The sequence below is a fragment of the Drosophila pseudoobscura genome, chromosome X (genome assembly GCF_009870125.1).
Source record: "Drosophila pseudoobscura strain MV-25-SWS-2005 chromosome X, UCI_Dpse_MV25, whole genome shotgun sequence".
Lineage (NCBI taxonomy): Eukaryota > Metazoa > Arthropoda > Insecta > Diptera > Drosophilidae > Drosophila > Drosophila pseudoobscura.
Genome location: NC_046683.1, coordinates 52,104,677 through 52,118,268, shown reverse-complemented (window position 1 = coordinate 52,118,268; position 13,592 = coordinate 52,104,677). Strand labels below are relative to the sequence as shown.

At 48.1% G+C, this 13,592-nt stretch overlaps 6 protein-coding genes across 9 annotated transcripts; 2 read left to right on the top strand and 4 right to left on the bottom strand.

Annotated features, from left to right (window-relative positions):
• Positions 1-12: 12 nt before the first annotated feature.
• Positions 13-2,176, top strand: GstO2 (Glutathione S transferase O2). 2 transcript variants are annotated; one of them, XM_002135033.3, is made up of 3 exons: positions 78-166; positions 1,322-1,908; positions 1,962-2,176. In XM_002135033.3, the coding sequence occupies exons 1-3, from the start codon at positions 136-138 to the stop codon at positions 2,091-2,093; spliced, it is 750 nt and encodes a 249-aa protein (XP_002135069.3). In that variant the 5' UTR covers positions 78-135; the 3' UTR covers positions 2,094-2,176. The 2 variants fall into 2 exon arrangements, with proteins under 2 accessions (XP_015043198.1, XP_002135069.3); XM_015187712.2 differs by lacking the exons at positions 1,322-1,908; positions 1,962-2,176 and adding an exon at positions 388-1,233 and having other exon boundaries at positions 13-166.
• Positions 2,136-3,115, bottom strand: se (sepia). 2 transcript variants are annotated; one of them, XM_001353782.4, is made up of 3 exons: positions 2,989-3,115; positions 2,357-2,925; positions 2,136-2,291 (listed from the first exon to the last, which is right to left on the bottom strand). In XM_001353782.4, the coding sequence occupies exons 1-3, from the start codon at positions 3,014-3,016 to the stop codon at positions 2,157-2,159; spliced, it is 732 nt and encodes a 243-aa protein (XP_001353818.2). In that variant the 5' UTR covers positions 3,017-3,115; the 3' UTR covers positions 2,136-2,156. The 2 variants fall into 2 exon arrangements, with proteins under 2 accessions (XP_001353818.2, XP_015043197.2); XM_015187711.2 differs by having other exon boundaries at positions 2,357-3,115.
• A 100-nt stretch (positions 3,116-3,215) lies between these two features.
• Positions 3,216-4,934, bottom strand: GstO3 (Glutathione S transferase O3). The gene is made up of 2 exons (XM_002135032.3): positions 4,806-4,934; positions 3,216-3,986 (listed from the first exon to the last, which is right to left on the bottom strand). Exons 1-2 carry the CDS (start codon positions 4,831-4,833, stop codon positions 3,289-3,291), a joined length of 726 nt encoding a protein of 241 aa, XP_002135068.1. The 5' UTR covers positions 4,834-4,934; the 3' UTR covers positions 3,216-3,288.
• Positions 4,935-5,664: 730 nt separating this feature from the next.
• LOC6900704 (protein glass) lies at positions 5,665-10,614 on the bottom strand. 2 transcript variants are annotated; one of them, XM_015187709.2, is made up of 7 exons: positions 10,534-10,614; positions 8,861-8,979; positions 7,695-8,794; positions 7,130-7,617; positions 7,009-7,067; positions 6,837-6,938; positions 5,665-6,772 (listed from the first exon to the last, which is right to left on the bottom strand). In XM_015187709.2, the coding sequence occupies exons 2-7, from the start codon at positions 8,935-8,937 to the stop codon at positions 6,475-6,477; spliced, it is 2,124 nt and encodes a 707-aa protein (XP_015043195.2). In that variant the 5' UTR covers positions 8,938-8,979; positions 10,534-10,614; the 3' UTR covers positions 5,665-6,474. The 2 variants fall into 2 exon arrangements, with proteins under 2 accessions (XP_015043195.2, XP_002135067.2); XM_002135031.3 differs by lacking the exon at positions 10,534-10,614 and adding an exon at positions 9,068-9,149.
• Positions 9,185-10,412, top strand: LOC4813768 (uncharacterized). The gene is made up of 2 exons (XM_001353780.4): positions 9,185-9,369; positions 9,444-10,412. The coding sequence occupies exons 1-2, from the start codon at positions 9,213-9,215 to the stop codon at positions 9,884-9,886; spliced, it is 600 nt and encodes a 199-aa protein (XP_001353816.2). The 5' UTR covers positions 9,185-9,212; the 3' UTR covers positions 9,887-10,412.
• Pus7 (pseudouridine synthase 7) lies at positions 10,540-13,572 on the bottom strand. The gene is made up of 5 exons (XM_001353779.4): positions 13,364-13,572; positions 13,108-13,298; positions 12,707-13,042; positions 12,548-12,650; positions 10,540-12,484 (listed from the first exon to the last, which is right to left on the bottom strand). Exons 1-5 carry the CDS (start codon positions 13,477-13,479, stop codon positions 11,065-11,067), a joined length of 2,166 nt encoding a protein of 721 aa, XP_001353815.3. The 5' UTR covers positions 13,480-13,572; the 3' UTR covers positions 10,540-11,064.
• Between the last annotated feature and the right edge of the window lie 20 nt (positions 13,573-13,592).

Here is a 13,592-nt window from a genome sequence, read left to right as displayed (position 1 = left end):
TATCGATAAATATATCAGGTTCCGCCACTATATAAAGGCGAGAGGCATTCCCGTCTTTGTCATTCGATAGGCAGCAGAAACAAAGTCAGCATTTCGCGTTTAAAGAATTTCAACAATTTTATTAAAAGCATAAACATGTCCATACCGCAAAAACACTTTAAGAAAGGTTAGTTGAAGGATTTTTTCCAAGGTCATTTGGCTAGCCAGCACCACGCACTTGTGATGCGGCATTTTAGTGGGAAATTGATTTTGTTATCGTAGTTTTATCTGCATCGCACAATAAAAGAGAGCAGCAACAAAAATGCACCGCTTTAGCAGATAGAGATTAATTATAGACAGATATTTCCCCGCTGACGTCAGTGCCAATACAGTCCACATCATCAACAGGTACGCCCAAGCCGGAAATTCCAGAGGATGGCGTCTTGCGCTACTACACCATGCGCTTCTGCCCCTACTCCGAACGCGCCCAGTTGATGCTGGCCGCCAAGAAGATTCCCCATCACACGGTGTACATTGATTTGACCGAGAAGCCTGAGTGGTACATTGACTACAGTCCCCTGGGAAAGGTGCCTGCCATCCAGTTGCCCCATCTGCCGGGCCAGCCGACTCTGGTGGAGTCCCTGGTGATTGCCGAATATTTGGACGAGGAGTATCCAGGAGAGCGTTCACTGTTTCCCAAGGATCCACTGCAAAAGGCCCTGGACAGGATACTCATTGAGCGACTATCCCCCGCCGTCAGTGCCATCTATCCGGTTTTCTTCACCACAAACCCGCCCGAAGATGCACTGAAGAACTTTGAGGCCGCCTTGGATGTGTTCGAAGAGGAGATCACCAAGCGCGGAACGCCCTACTTTGGAGGCGAACAAATTGGCATTGTGGATTATATGATCTGGCCCTGGTTCGAGCGGTTCCCCGCCCTCAAGTACACGCTGGCCGAGCCATACGAGCTGGACTCAAAACGCTATCCGAATCTGCTGAATTGGCGCCTCCTAGTGTCTCAGGACGAGGCTGTTAAGGCCACAGCACTGGATGCCAAAGTGCACGCCAAGTTTATGCGCACCCGCCACGAGGGCAAGACCAACTATGACTTGGCATTCGAGCCCTTGTAAAGAATGAGAAATGATTAATGTTCTGTCAAAGAGTAGATTTTAAAAGGGAGATTAATATGGGAGTGTCTTAAAGTTGGATTCTAAATCATTTATATAAAATATACTCGTAAATATGGCCTCCAAATATGTTTATCTTTGAGGGCATTCAACTACTTGCGATGTTATCTCCAGACTGCCGCACGAACTAACCAGAACTCTGATAATACTTTCAGGCTCCACCAAACCGCAGCTGCCCGAGGACGGGGTATTGCGAGTCTACTCGATGAGATTCTGTCCCTTTAGCCAACGGGTACACCTCATCCTCGACGCTAAAAAAATTCCCCATCACAAAATCTACATCGATTTGATTGACAAGCCCGAATGGTACAAGGATTACAGTCCCCTAGGAAAGGTACCCGCCTTGCAGCTGACGGATGTAAAAGACCAGCCAACACTTGTGGAATCGATGATCATAGCCGAATTTCTCGATGAGCAGTATCCCGAGTTGCGGCTCTTTCCTAGTGACCCGCTCCACAAGGCCCAGGACAAGATTCTGATTGAACGCTTTGCTCCTGTGGTCAATGCCGTGTATCCAGTGCTGACCTGCAATGCCAATGCTCCGAAAGATGCCCTCACGAACTTCGAGACTGCCCTGGATGCGTTCGAGCAAGAGCTGGCCAAGAGAGGGACGCCCTACTTTGCTGGACAGACAATTGGCATTGTGGATTATATGATCTGGCCCTGGTTCGAGCGCTTTCCCAGTCTGAAGCTAACCACGGAACACAAGTATGAGTTGGATGCCAAGCGCTTTGGTCTCTTGGTAAGCTTTTCCGTTCCCCTTCAACTGAATGTGCTCTAATGCTCTCTTTACAGCTTAAGTGGCGTGATCTGGTAGCCCAGGATGAGGCTGTTCGTAAGACCGCTCTGGATGCCCAATTGCACGCAGATTTCCAGGGTTCAAAACGTCTGGGAAAGCCCCAGTACGACATAGCTTTTACGGCTTAAAGGCCCTCCGGCATCTGTGCTTTATTCATTTCGAGCAAAAAAAAAAAACGAACAAAAAAAAAATCATGCTTCCTTGACCAGCAGATTATAGTTGGGTCTGCCGGCGCTGCGAGTGCGCAGGAACTCTGCTTGCACTTCCGCCTCCATGTAGAAGGCCATCACAGCCGAATCCCGCTTCATGCGTTCCACCCATTGCGACTGAATGGGAAAACCAAGATTACGGGTTAACTTCTGACATCGAGAGTTATCCGAAGAGCACTCACCAGCTGCGGGAAGCGCCGCTCATCGAAATTGTAGTCATCGCCTCGCTGCACCTTGAGCAAGTCCAGGCGCTCACACCACGGCCATATCATGTAGTCGAGAATACCCGTTTGTTCGCCACCAAAGAAGTCAGTGCAACGGCGGCTCAGCTCCTTCTCATAGGTATCCAAGCCACACCAGAAGGGCTCCAGGTCGCCGCCATCAGATGCCCTAAAGAAGGCGCCCAGGACCGAGTTGAAGCGCTCGATTAAAAGCCTCTCCTGGACCTTCTTCAGTGGATCTCGCGGATAAAGCGGCCGCAGTGGATACTGCTCGTCCAGGTACTCGCAGATGAGCAGCGATTCGGTCAGCACCGGTGGACCCGGTTCGCGCACCAGCTCCAGTGCGGGCACCTTGCCCTGCGGATTCTTGTCGAATAGCCAGTCTGGTTTCTCTGTGAGATTTATGTAAATGCTGTGGTAGGGTATCTGTTTGGCATCCAGCACTAGATGGACACGCTGGGCGAACGGACAGAAGCGCATGGAGTACAACCGCAGTATCCCATCCTCGGGCACATCCGGAATGGGAGAGCCTACAAAAACGGATTCGATTCCTTTCAGGCTAACAGGCCCACGTGATGAGGAGCTGTACCCACCTTTAGCCAAGTGTCTGCCGTTGCTCATGATGCGCGTGGTCTGATCTGCTCTGGTGCAGCGATGCAAGTAATGCAAATCATCAACCGAGTCGACTAATATATAAAGAGCAGCAGAGGCCCGCCCTTGGCTGGGCGGCTTCCATTACGCGGCCCGGATGAACTTGGCGGCTGCGTCAACCTTTGCGGCTGACACACATAGCTGTGTTGATGGACACACAGTGGAACGCTTCTGTTATTGAAAAACTTTATTCATCTCTCGGAATCAGAAAGTAAGAACTATAGAATCGAGTATCTCGAGATCTAGGCCAGCAGATCGTAGTTGGTGTTGCCCGACTTGCGGCCTCTCCAGAACTCGATGTGCTGCTCGGGCGTAGCATAGAAGGACTTCACCACATCATCCGCCTTGAGCAGATCAATCAGTTTGGCAATCCTGGGAAAGCGTTTTGCATCGAAGTTGTAGCTGTCCTCGAGGATGAACCCAATCACAGCCAGACGCTCCAGCCAGGGCCAAATCATGTAGTCCACAAAGCCGGGCCTGTCGCCGCTGAAAAAGGGTGTGCCCCGCTTGACCAGCTCTTTCTCGAAGATCTCCAGGGCAAGCCAGTAGTCATCGAGACCAGTGCTTTGGAACAAGATCTTCATGAATGCATTGGTGACGGCACTGAAGCGCTCCAGCAGGATCTTATCCTCGGCCCGCTTCAGCGGGTCCTTGGGCAGAAGAGGATTCTGCGGATACTTCTCATCCAGATACTCGGCAATGATCAGCGACTCTATGAGCGAGGGCTCTCCCTTCTCCCCCGGCAGTTGGAGTGCAGGCACCTTCAGCAGCGGGCTCACCTCCACCAGCCATTCGGGCTTCTCGGTGAGATTGATATAGACGGTATGGTAGGGCACCTTCTTGGCATTCAGCACAAGATGTGCGCGCTCTGCATATGGGCAGAAGCGCATCGAAAACAAACGCAGTTTTCCATCGTCGGGCAGAACGGGTTTCGATGAACCTACAAATGCGCAGTCATTAAACCAATAAGTCGATTATAATATCATAAAAATATGTAGGCAAATTGCAAGTCACATAGCTGATACGGCCATGAATGAGATAGCAGTATGACAAACATTTTGTTTACCTATCTTATCTATGACGATATACTATTCGGTGATAATTTGTACACTAAATACGAATTAAGCATCCTACCATATCAATAGTGCAATTATTGGCACGTTAGGGGGGAATGATTAGAAGAATTTCCTTGGCTAATATTTTATTGATTCAGGTTTGTCCCTCTCTGTCCATTTAAAGCGTTTCTCATGCATTCTCAAGCTATGGAATTTATCAAAGCCAAATCATTTCTGTATACCCTGAGTACTGGGTAATTCGTAGCATTTAGAAGCATTTGCGAGAACATGAAGTACATTCAGTATATGTAGCATCTAGATCGAGATCTCCAAGAAAAAATGTCATTGCCTACCACATTTATATTAATTCCACATAAAACTGGTTTGCTTTGGTTTAAAAATTATCTACCCTGAAGCGTAGGACTGGAGTAAAGTCTGGGCTGTACTCTTTACACATTATCGGATACGGTATATGAAATATTGTTTTTACTTGTTTCGCTACAGCTTTAAGAGTATACGGACTGAGCTAGCTAGCTAAAAACAAAATGCCACCTCATTGACTCATTTCTCTTAATCAGTGATTGATCAGTCTCGCCGCCCGCTCGTGAGGAAGAGCAATTAGTGGAAGGCTGTAAAATTGTTTTGTTTTTATTTTATGGTGAAATAGCACCATAATTCTCTTCTTCTCTTCCCTCCTCTCTTACCTTTGCCGAGGTGTTTTCCAGAACTCATTATGGCTTTGTTTTGAAGAGAAAATTCGAGCAAAATTCACTTGGTATTTGATGTTGATGTTGAAGGCAACCGGCTTGGCTTTCTTTAAACAACTGAAGTTTCTCTTTGCGTGCGCTCTGTATTTATAAAGCTTTGCGGCCCCATACGGGCCATTGGGGCATACGATACGATGAGTGAGCTTTCCTGAGCATGACATGACTCTTACGAATTTCATTACCCGAAGTTCTGGCTCTTTCGATAGCGCCTTCACACGCATACCACACTCGGAGTAGAACCGATTTAACATTGTCCTCGTTTATTATTTTGCGATTAAAACGCTACATTTTGCTTCGTTCACATACTGTCTGTCAATACATATCATATCATTTCACATCAATGTTCGTACATCTACTTATTTGATTAATAATCACGCCCGGCTTTTGCAATATACATATACTATATATTCATGTATGTTTGTATATATATTATATCTTTACAGTTTTACATTGATTGGATTGGGGGGAGAGTTTTGTTTTGGTTAAGTGAACTTCCAACTACTACTAAACAGACACGACACACATTTAGAGACATTTCGTTAAGTTGTATCCTGTTTTAAAATTGGAACGGAACTTAACCTATTTACACAAATTCACAAAAATTCCTGCCTGAAGTCATATAAAAAATATACAAAAAATACATACATATTGTATATATGTACATACATATGTACATATATTTAAAAAAAATTTCGCCTGCTGGTGACTCAGCGCTGCATAAAAAAATAGTACTGTAGTTCAATCAGTTATCAGTGTTTACGAAAAAAGTCGCGATACAAAAAATAATACGAATAAATTAAACAATTATATGATTTATTCGGTTCGATTCGGTTCGGTTTGCCCGAAGCCTAATTTGAAAGCCCTTGCATCAATTATTTATATTGCTCAGATTAATTGGACCTAAAGTGTAAAAACGGAGTAAAAATTGTGAGATGGGGATATAATCCAAAGGAATGATGATGAAATATGATATTTCGGTTGACGTATATTATCTATTTTCATTTACACTTAACAGACAGACAAAGGACTTTTCTGATAATAATTGAATCACTTTTGAGGGCTTACAAATTGATCTGCTTTTAAAAAACATTTAAGTTTAAATTTAAATTTAAAAATTGTTCGATTATTGAATCGTTTTTCTTATCGACTGCGCGTTGTTCTTATCGTAATTACATACTTGGTTGTTTTAGTTATTTTGTTTTTTTTTTTTTTGTTACTGGGGGAATAAGTTGCTTAAACTAAGTACACAAATACATACAATACATGCTAAAAAAAAGTTCTACACATTTGAATTACATTTTTATATTCATTTCGTTTGCAATTGTTTTGATGTTTTTGTTTTGCATCGTTGCCTGACGATTCCGATTTCTAAGTTTCGTTAATAGTTTCGTTATTTTTTTGTTTTTTTGTTGGTTTTGTATTTTGTTTGTTGCTCTATAAAATATGCAAACATGTTGCATTTTGATCACGGTTCTTGCTGTTTCATTATATATATCTTTTTTGATTACTGGAACGACTTGAATTTATCGAACAAAATGGTTTTTTGATGAAAGATTATGAAGGATGCTGCCCTCTATTGTATTGAAGATGGCATTGGTGGGGCAGCTTAGCCATGCGATGAGGTGGCAGCTACTGAGAGGCCAGTAGGTGAGACCGAAGCAGGAGTTGCCGCCGCCACAAAACTGTTCCTTTTGTTCAGAATCAGAGGCTGGGATTGGGTCTGAGATTGAGATTGGGGGCACTGCAATAGCGTCGATCGAGTGGAGCTGGAATGGAACTTTGGCTGCATTTGGCTGGTGGACACTGTGGAAGAGCTGCTACCACCGATGCTGCTGCTAATGCTGTTGGTGGTGCCACTGGTGGTGTTGTTGGTGGTGACCTGCAACTGTTGCTGCTGGTGCTGGCTGCAAGTGAACAGAGTTCATCATTGGCTCGGGTATTTGGGGGCAGGGCATTTAGGACACACACCCCTTCTGCTCGCCATCCTTCTTGCTGTTGAACATGGCCAGCTCGATCTCCGTGTGCTGGCTGTTCATATGACGCACCCACTCCGCAGGCGTCTCAAAGGATCTGCAGGGCAAGACAAATGCAAAACAATACAATTAGTTTCTCTTTACTTTAGTTACTGTATTTCGCTTACGTCGAGCACAAATCACATAGCAGGGTGACATGATCATGATCCATATTATTCTCCTGTTGCTGCAAAAGGAAAAGGAAATGGTTAGGCACCACATTCCACAGGGACCGATCACGAGACTCACCGAGACTCTGCGTCGCTTCTTTGGCACATAGGTTTTGAGGGCTCGCATCGCGAGATTGGTGTTGCTGGAAGTGGTCGACGCACTGCCGCTGGCACTGGCCGCCATCAGGTTAGTGCCTGATCCCGGCTCGTTGGCGTGTGTGCCCAGGTGACGGACCAGGGTCTTGGTATCCTCAAAAGACTTCTGGCATATCTCGCACACGAGCAGCTGCTTGAAGTTGTTGTAGTCGCGCAGAGTGTGCTCCTCGGACTCCTCGTGCGGCGTGGCCCGGTCGCGGTTCACCTCTAGCTTGACGGCGCTCATCTTAAAGTCCAGCGGCTGCTTGGGCGACAGGTGCCCATCCTCGTGGTTGTTGTTGCTGGCATTGGCCGCTGTTGGTGGGTTGTTGGTCCAGTCGCTGGGCTCCTGTTTGATGCTGAGAAAGCTGTGCGGATGTGGCGGTGGCGGTGGTGTGGCAAAGTGCAGCGGTGCCTCATAGTACTCGTGAGCTGTTGGAGTAGCAATGGAGAAACACAATCGAATTATTTGTATACCTAAGACGGCCCAACCCATCTTTCCCACTCACCTCGATCGCAGGCACTCTCACGACGCAGCCGACGCTCGTACACCAGACCCACATCCTCCCGCTCACAGAGCGCCTGCTCCTCGTACTCCGGCCGACGCAGCGCGGTATCCGTCGGCTCGGAGGCGGTCCCCACGGCCAGTGGACAGCTGCTGCAGCCCACCTCTGTGCATATGGACATGGCTGGCGGTGGCGGAACTCCTCCGGCTACTGCTACTGTTACTGCTACTGCTCCGGCGGTCGTCGATGAAGGCGGCGGCTGTGGCTCCACCTGACTGGTAGCGGCTGCATAGCAGCACTTATCCTCGGGATCGATAGCCACCTCCTTGTTTACGGATATGCCCAGCTTGCTGCTGCTGGCCACGCTCAGCAGACCCGTGTGTGCGGCCATTTTCGGGGACTTGACAATCACGGGACTGTCCTTTGGCATGACGGAAGCGCCGAGGCCACGGAATTGCTGCTGATGGTGATGATGATGATTGTGCTGGTTCTGTTGCTGTTGCTGATGCGATGGTGGATGGTGTTGCGGCTGTGGCTGGTGATGGTGATGCTCCAAGGTATATCTGCCGGAGCCAGTGCTGCTGCTGCTGCTCGGCTTGCTGCTGTAGATGTCGCCAGGAAGCTGTGTGGACATAGGCGGTGGCGGTGGCGGTGGAAGCGTCGACCGCGATCCATTCGACACATACATGGCGCTCGCCGACGAATCCCGCTGATGCAGATGTCCGCCGTGCGGATGGTGGTGCGAGGACGTGACAGTGGTGCTGCTGTTGTTGGAAGCGCTGGAGCGGCAGAGGCCACGGATCTTGAGAATCTCGCCGCCCCGCAGCACCTCGTTGAGAATGTCATTGGAGACGGTAGCCTCCCCGCTGTACATGTACTGCACCAGGATTTGTATGGCCCGGTGGCTCAGATCGGGCGGAAGCACAACGTATATGACGCCGTTGGGCGAGGCAATCGGCGCCGTCTCGAACATGGTGGCAAAGAACTGGCTGCAGGAGCTGAGAATGAACTTGTGCGCCGAGATGCCCACCGTGGGTATGTCCGAGTTGATGCTGCTGCTGGTGTATGAGCTGTACAGCACCACATCGGCAAACTTTTCATTCCTGCATGAACAGCAATGAGTATTAATTAATGCAGAAGCGAACAGTGTAAATATTCCATTTACTCACTTGTAGAGCGTGGCAATTGAGGTGTTCAAATAGGACAGATGCGAGTCCCACTTCAGATGATAGTTTTCGGCGGCCATCTCGCGGCCGGAAGCGCCTCGCACGCACAACTGCTGCTGCTGCTGCTGCACATTGAAAACGACAATCAATATGAGAAATCAATAAATTGCGGGAGACTGGGGCAAAAAAGTTTTCAAACATATTTTTCACCTCGCCAAATGTAACAGCCCTGTCTAACACTCTACATTTAGTTATCGAGTGAACTATCGGGATTCCTATTGTTTATTGTCATCGCTAACCGTTTTGCTTACTTATAAGTTACAAAATACAAAACAAATGAAAAATTTGTTTATTTATGTCTGAGATGAGCGACTTTGACTCGCGTTTAATTCGCCTAGTAAGGGGCAACCCCCAGCTTTTGAAGCGGAAGGCCCGCACAGCTCCGTACTCATTAAGGAAGAATGCCGAGGAGGAGATCTGGGCCGCCATTGCGACCTCCCTGCAAGCCGATGGTAATTAGCTGAATGCTATACTGACCTGCCCTGCTCGGCGTATTTAAATCCATACAATTTCCGTTCCCCTGTAGTTAAAACATGCACCAGCCGTTGGGAGCACCTTAAATCGAAACTGCAACAGGAATTGGCCAAGGAAGGCGAGGGTGTCGCCTCCACTTGGAACCTGATGCCCATTATGCGGGACTTCAAGCCGGGGAGGATGGGTGGTATAAGTCCTCAGCCATCGGACCCTCTTATTGAGGAGGTACACGACGAAGAGAACAATTTGCAAGAGGCAATGGATTGCTCAGTAGCAGATGCGACTAAGACGTTGGCAAGTGGTAGTGCCCAAATTCCCTCTTCCACACTCCTACCCGATTTTACCGCAGACGCTACCATGAGGCGCGTCGGTACCATGCTGGAGGGATTTGGCGAGGAGGATTGCGCTAAGGCGGGAAAAAGAATCATTGCATACTTATGTCATTGCACTCTGCTTATTTTGAAATCCAAACCAATCGACGATTTGGTTATTTAGAACACAAAAGTCGAACTCAAACGACTAAAACACTTACTATGACGCAGTTTGTGCAGCTGGTCAGAGAATGCGCGCGCAAGCAATAACATGTCCAATATCCCCGATGTTTGGATCAGTCTGCGGGAGGGGGCTTGCGCGCGACGACTCCAAAACAAGCATTTTTAGTTTATTAATTTGATGACTCCGCGAGGCTGACAGACCATGCAATATTAGCGAAAACAAAAACCAAAACGAACAAGGCGCGTCGTCGTCGTCGTCGTCGTCCTCGTGCACCCTTAACTTCTCTGCGTGCTCGTGCCCTCACCTTTCCCCCTACCCGACGCACCACCCACAAGGCCCACTACTACATGGAACTACTCCTATAGCCAGGCCCCGACGCCGCCGCCGCCATCCCTTCCCACACATTCGGTTTTGACACCAAATTATCGATTGATTTCAGTACAAGCACAAACAAAAATCGATAAGCTGCCAGTCAAAATCCACTATTGTACAGTTAAATATAATGTTAATTCACAATTCTTCGGCATTCGTTGTGTCCATTCATTGTGTTGTTTAGCTTTACTTGTAGTTTAAATGTTGAACTAAAGGCGACTTTTAAAAATCGCGCCCAAAATGTTCTTGTAATATTTAAACGAAAAAAAATTCACCTTAGCTTTGCTTTTATTTTTTATTTGCGATGCACTTGTAACGGTTAAATTGGGTTTTTTCAAAAGTTGATTTATGGTAGTTGTATATTATTCTGCATTGAAATGATTTTGTTTAAACTACACACAGAGACGTGCGACGGTTGGACAGGGGTAAACTGCGCCGCGTCCAAAGCTTTCGCTTTGCCAGCTTACGAATAAATGCAGCAACGAATAAAATGTCCTGGTCCTGCTTGGTCAGGGCATATTGAATAGACGGTAAGGCCCAAACATACATCGGAATGAGAGAAAGAGGGTGGGTTCTCGGCCGCACAAAGAGCGGGCCTTATCTTATACTGAATATACCTTGTGCCTGGACGCCAGAGAGCACCCAGCACCGGGAGAGAGAGCGGAAACGAACTTACACCCCTCTCACGTGCGCATTGTTATTGTTGTGGTTGGTTCTAAGTTACATACAAATGTAACGGGAGCATCGGACAACGCGCGTAAAATTGATTTCCCTGAGTATATTGATTTCATTTCTTCTGCGGTACGTTACTGGCCCTCCGCCACCTCCTTATCAGGCTCCACCGTCTCTGGCACAGTCTCCGCTGCAGTCTCCCCCTCCGCTATTTCCTCCTCAATTGGTGGGCTATCTGTTGGGGTATCTTTATCCTCCTTCTTAGTCAACGCCTCCTGCTCCAGCTGCATTTGTGTGGCCGTCGAGGTATCCTGCTTGAACAGCTCGCGCAGCAGCATTGTGGCATAGGCAGCCGTGGGCAATGAGAACTCCAGCACGAGGGCCAGATACTTGGCATCGTCCTCAGATGGTTCTGCGGTGATGGGAATACCCTTCATCAACTCAAAGTCGGAGGCTATCAGTGTGTCTTCGGGAGTGTTGTACCGCCTGAAACTCCACTTCAGGTCGTTTGGCTGAATGATCATCTTGCGGTAGGCACCCCCCAGGGCATAGGTCTTTTCCTTATGCTTGAGCAACTCCGAGGAGAGACCCACTTCGGCCATCATCTCTTCGTACCACGCCCCGCACTCGTTGGCTGGATATGTTATGTCGTGACCGGGCAGGGGCAGGACCACATCGGAGAGCTTATACTTGCCGCTGGCAATGTCCTCCTCGCTCAGCGGGCGCACCTTGCGCTTGAACACCGATTCCTCTTCCAGGGCGACATCGACATCCTCTTCGACACCTTCTGGAAGATCTCCTTCGTCAGTCTCCGCAGCTTCGGTCTCCGCAGCCTCAATCTGGTTCTCCTCCTCCATAGGCTCCGATTGCTCCACATAAACCAAGTCGCCGGGGATCAGCTTCAGGCCGAATTCCTTGATCCTTCGCGAAGCGATGCGGTTAAAGATCAGGCTCTGATAGGCATGCGGATACAGCATCAGCATGTTGCGTGGTATTTGCCGCAATGCTGACGAATAGTCGGTCTCCCCAAATCTGGCAAGGCCATCCAGCAGCTTCTTCTCGATGAATTTGTCGCCAAAGAACTTTGCGGCCGCCGCCGCAGAGTCACGTTTCTCCCACCATTCCTTTCGAATAGCTCGCATGAACTCGATGTCAGTGTCACGGGGCTTCAGGATCAGCTCGCATGCCAATTTGTAGTCACGCTTTAGCAGGGCCACGCCTACCTCATAAGTTGGCACACTGGCACTGTTGCCGAACCGCTGCAGACCGTAGTAGTTGATGAAGCCGCGCTCCTTGAGGGACTCCAGGGAACCCTCGATATCTGCCTGCCGCTCCTTGGCTATGTGACGCAAAGCAATGCGAAAACGATTGCCCTGCAGATCACCCAGCTTTAGGGTCGTTGATCTGAAGTTAAAGTTGCCAAAAAAGACATTTCGGATCGCTCGTGCCGCATTGATTATGCTCTCGGGCGAGCGGCGTTTGATGGAGAAGTTTTGCGTGGTCTTGGCGCGCTTGTCTTTGGTCCCACAATAGTTGACCTGCGAGGGTCGTAAGCTATGGAAACCAAGCAACATAATTAGGTTCGATTAATTATGGGGCTGTCGTGGGTAGACTTACTTTAGGCGAGAGGCTAGGGTGGAGGCAACCTCACTGGTATCTATATTCGTTTTGTGTACCAGGAAAGTGACAAACTCTCCAGGAAAGTTCCACCGGTTGTCGCCTATTCAAATGGAACTCTTTTGATGAAGATTCGTTAGAAATTGACTTTCCACTTACCGCGGCCATGCTTTGGTTTTATTATGCGTATGGTTTTCTTGTCTTCCACTGGGGCTGCTTCCTCCGCTGGCACCTTCTGCTCCTCCTGGGGCTTCTCCTTAGCCTGCGTCTGGCCCAATGTGGTGGAGACTAGCTTTCCCGAGTACAACTGCTTCACTAGCTGGTGAATTTTTGTTCGCTTATCTTTGTCCACACTGCTCACATCGATCTCTACTTTCTGCTCAGTCTTTGGATCAAATTTGGCAATCGCCAAGCTGGCTATATCCTTCCAGACATCTGGGCCAATCACATCCTCCAGTTCCTTGCGCCACTCGTCCAACTTTTGCGGATCCACAGCTGCAATTTTAATACAAATAAGAAATATATACTAATATTTTGCATTGCCCGCCGAATATACACACGTTCTACTACGGCCTTTGGTACGGTAGAATCATTCAGTTCCAGGACGCGGCCCTCGGTATCAATTTCGTTGACATGAAAGTCGGAGAAGCGCGATTTCAAAATGCCCGTAAATCCGGGAGCATCCGCATTGGTGAATTCTGTTATGCCCACCTGATTCTCGCGCAGTGTGGACTTTTGCTGTGGCGCTGATCTGGAATAGAACGAATAAATCAGAAGCCGGTTATGGGGACACCACAAATCTATTAGTTTTCCCACCTGTTGCGTGGGTTTCCATTGTGCTGGGAGCGCTCCTTCTTCTGGCCACGCCAATTGCTTTTATTATAAGGCCTAGACTGGTGGTTTCTGCGTCCCCTGCCCCGTTCTTTGCCCATTTTTAAGTCAATAAATTTTATTTTTCTTCAATTTTTCAAAGCAGCCAACGCACGTTTTGTCATTCACAATGTGCGAAATCATATGACATTTGCCATTCACCAGCACCGCATGC

What these genes read in the sequence shown, in the direction of transcription:
- GstO2 (XM_015187712.2), top strand. Translation starts at nt 136, where the DNA reads ATGTCCATACCGCAAAAACACTTTAAGAAAG. An exon ending in GCAAAAACACTTTAAGAAAG is followed by an intron (nt 167 to 387) that starts GTTAGTTGAAGG and finishes CATCATCAACAG; the next exon opens with GTACGCCCAAGCCGGAAATT.
- se (XM_015187711.2), bottom strand. Translation starts at nt 3,016, where the DNA reads ATGAGCAACGGCAGACACTTGGCTAAAGGTGGGTACAGCTCCTCATCA. An exon ending in AGCGGCGCTTCCCGCAGCTG is followed by an intron (nt 2,292 to 2,356) that starts GTGAGTGCTCTT and finishes TTTCCCATTCAG; the next exon opens with TCGCAATGGGTGGAACGCAT.
- GstO3 (XM_002135032.3), bottom strand. Translation starts at nt 4,833, where the DNA reads ATGAGTTCTGGAAAACACCTCGGCAAAG. An exon ending in TGGAAAACACCTCGGCAAAG is followed by an intron (nt 3,987 to 4,805) that starts GTAAGAGAGGAG and finishes GCGCATTTGTAG; the next exon opens with GTTCATCGAAACCCGTTCTG.
- LOC6900704 (XM_015187709.2), bottom strand. Translation starts at nt 8,937, where the DNA reads ATGGCCGCCGAAAACTATCATCTGAAGTGGGACTCGCATCTGTCCTAT. An exon ending in CTATGTGATTTGTGCTCGAC is followed by an intron (nt 6,939 to 7,008) that starts GTAAGCGAAATA and finishes CTTGCCCTGCAG; the next exon opens with ATCCTTTGAGACGCCTGCGG. An exon ending in AAGGATGGCGAGCAGAAGGG is followed by an intron (nt 6,773 to 6,836) that starts GTGTGTGTCCTA and finishes GTTCACTTGCAG; the next exon opens with CCAGCACCAGCAGCAACAGT.
- LOC4813768 (XM_001353780.4), top strand. Translation starts at nt 9,213, where the DNA reads ATGTCTGAGATGAGCGACTTTGACTCGCGTTTAATTCGCCTAGTAAGG. An exon ending in GACCTCCCTGCAAGCCGATG is followed by an intron (nt 9,370 to 9,443) that starts GTAATTAGCTGA and finishes GTTCCCCTGTAG; the next exon opens with TTAAAACATGCACCAGCCGT.
- Pus7 (XM_001353779.4), bottom strand. Translation starts at nt 13,479, where the DNA reads ATGGGCAAAGAACGGGGCAGGGGACGCAGAAACCACCAGTCTAGGCCT. An exon ending in ACCAAAGGCCGTAGTAGAAC is followed by an intron (nt 13,043 to 13,107) that starts GTGTGTATATTC and finishes TTAAAATTGCAG; the next exon opens with CTGTGGATCCGCAAAAGTTG. An exon ending in AAAACCAAAGCATGGCCGCG is followed by an intron (nt 12,651 to 12,706) that starts GTAAGTGGAAAG and finishes CCATTTGAATAG; the next exon opens with GCGACAACCGGTGGAACTTT.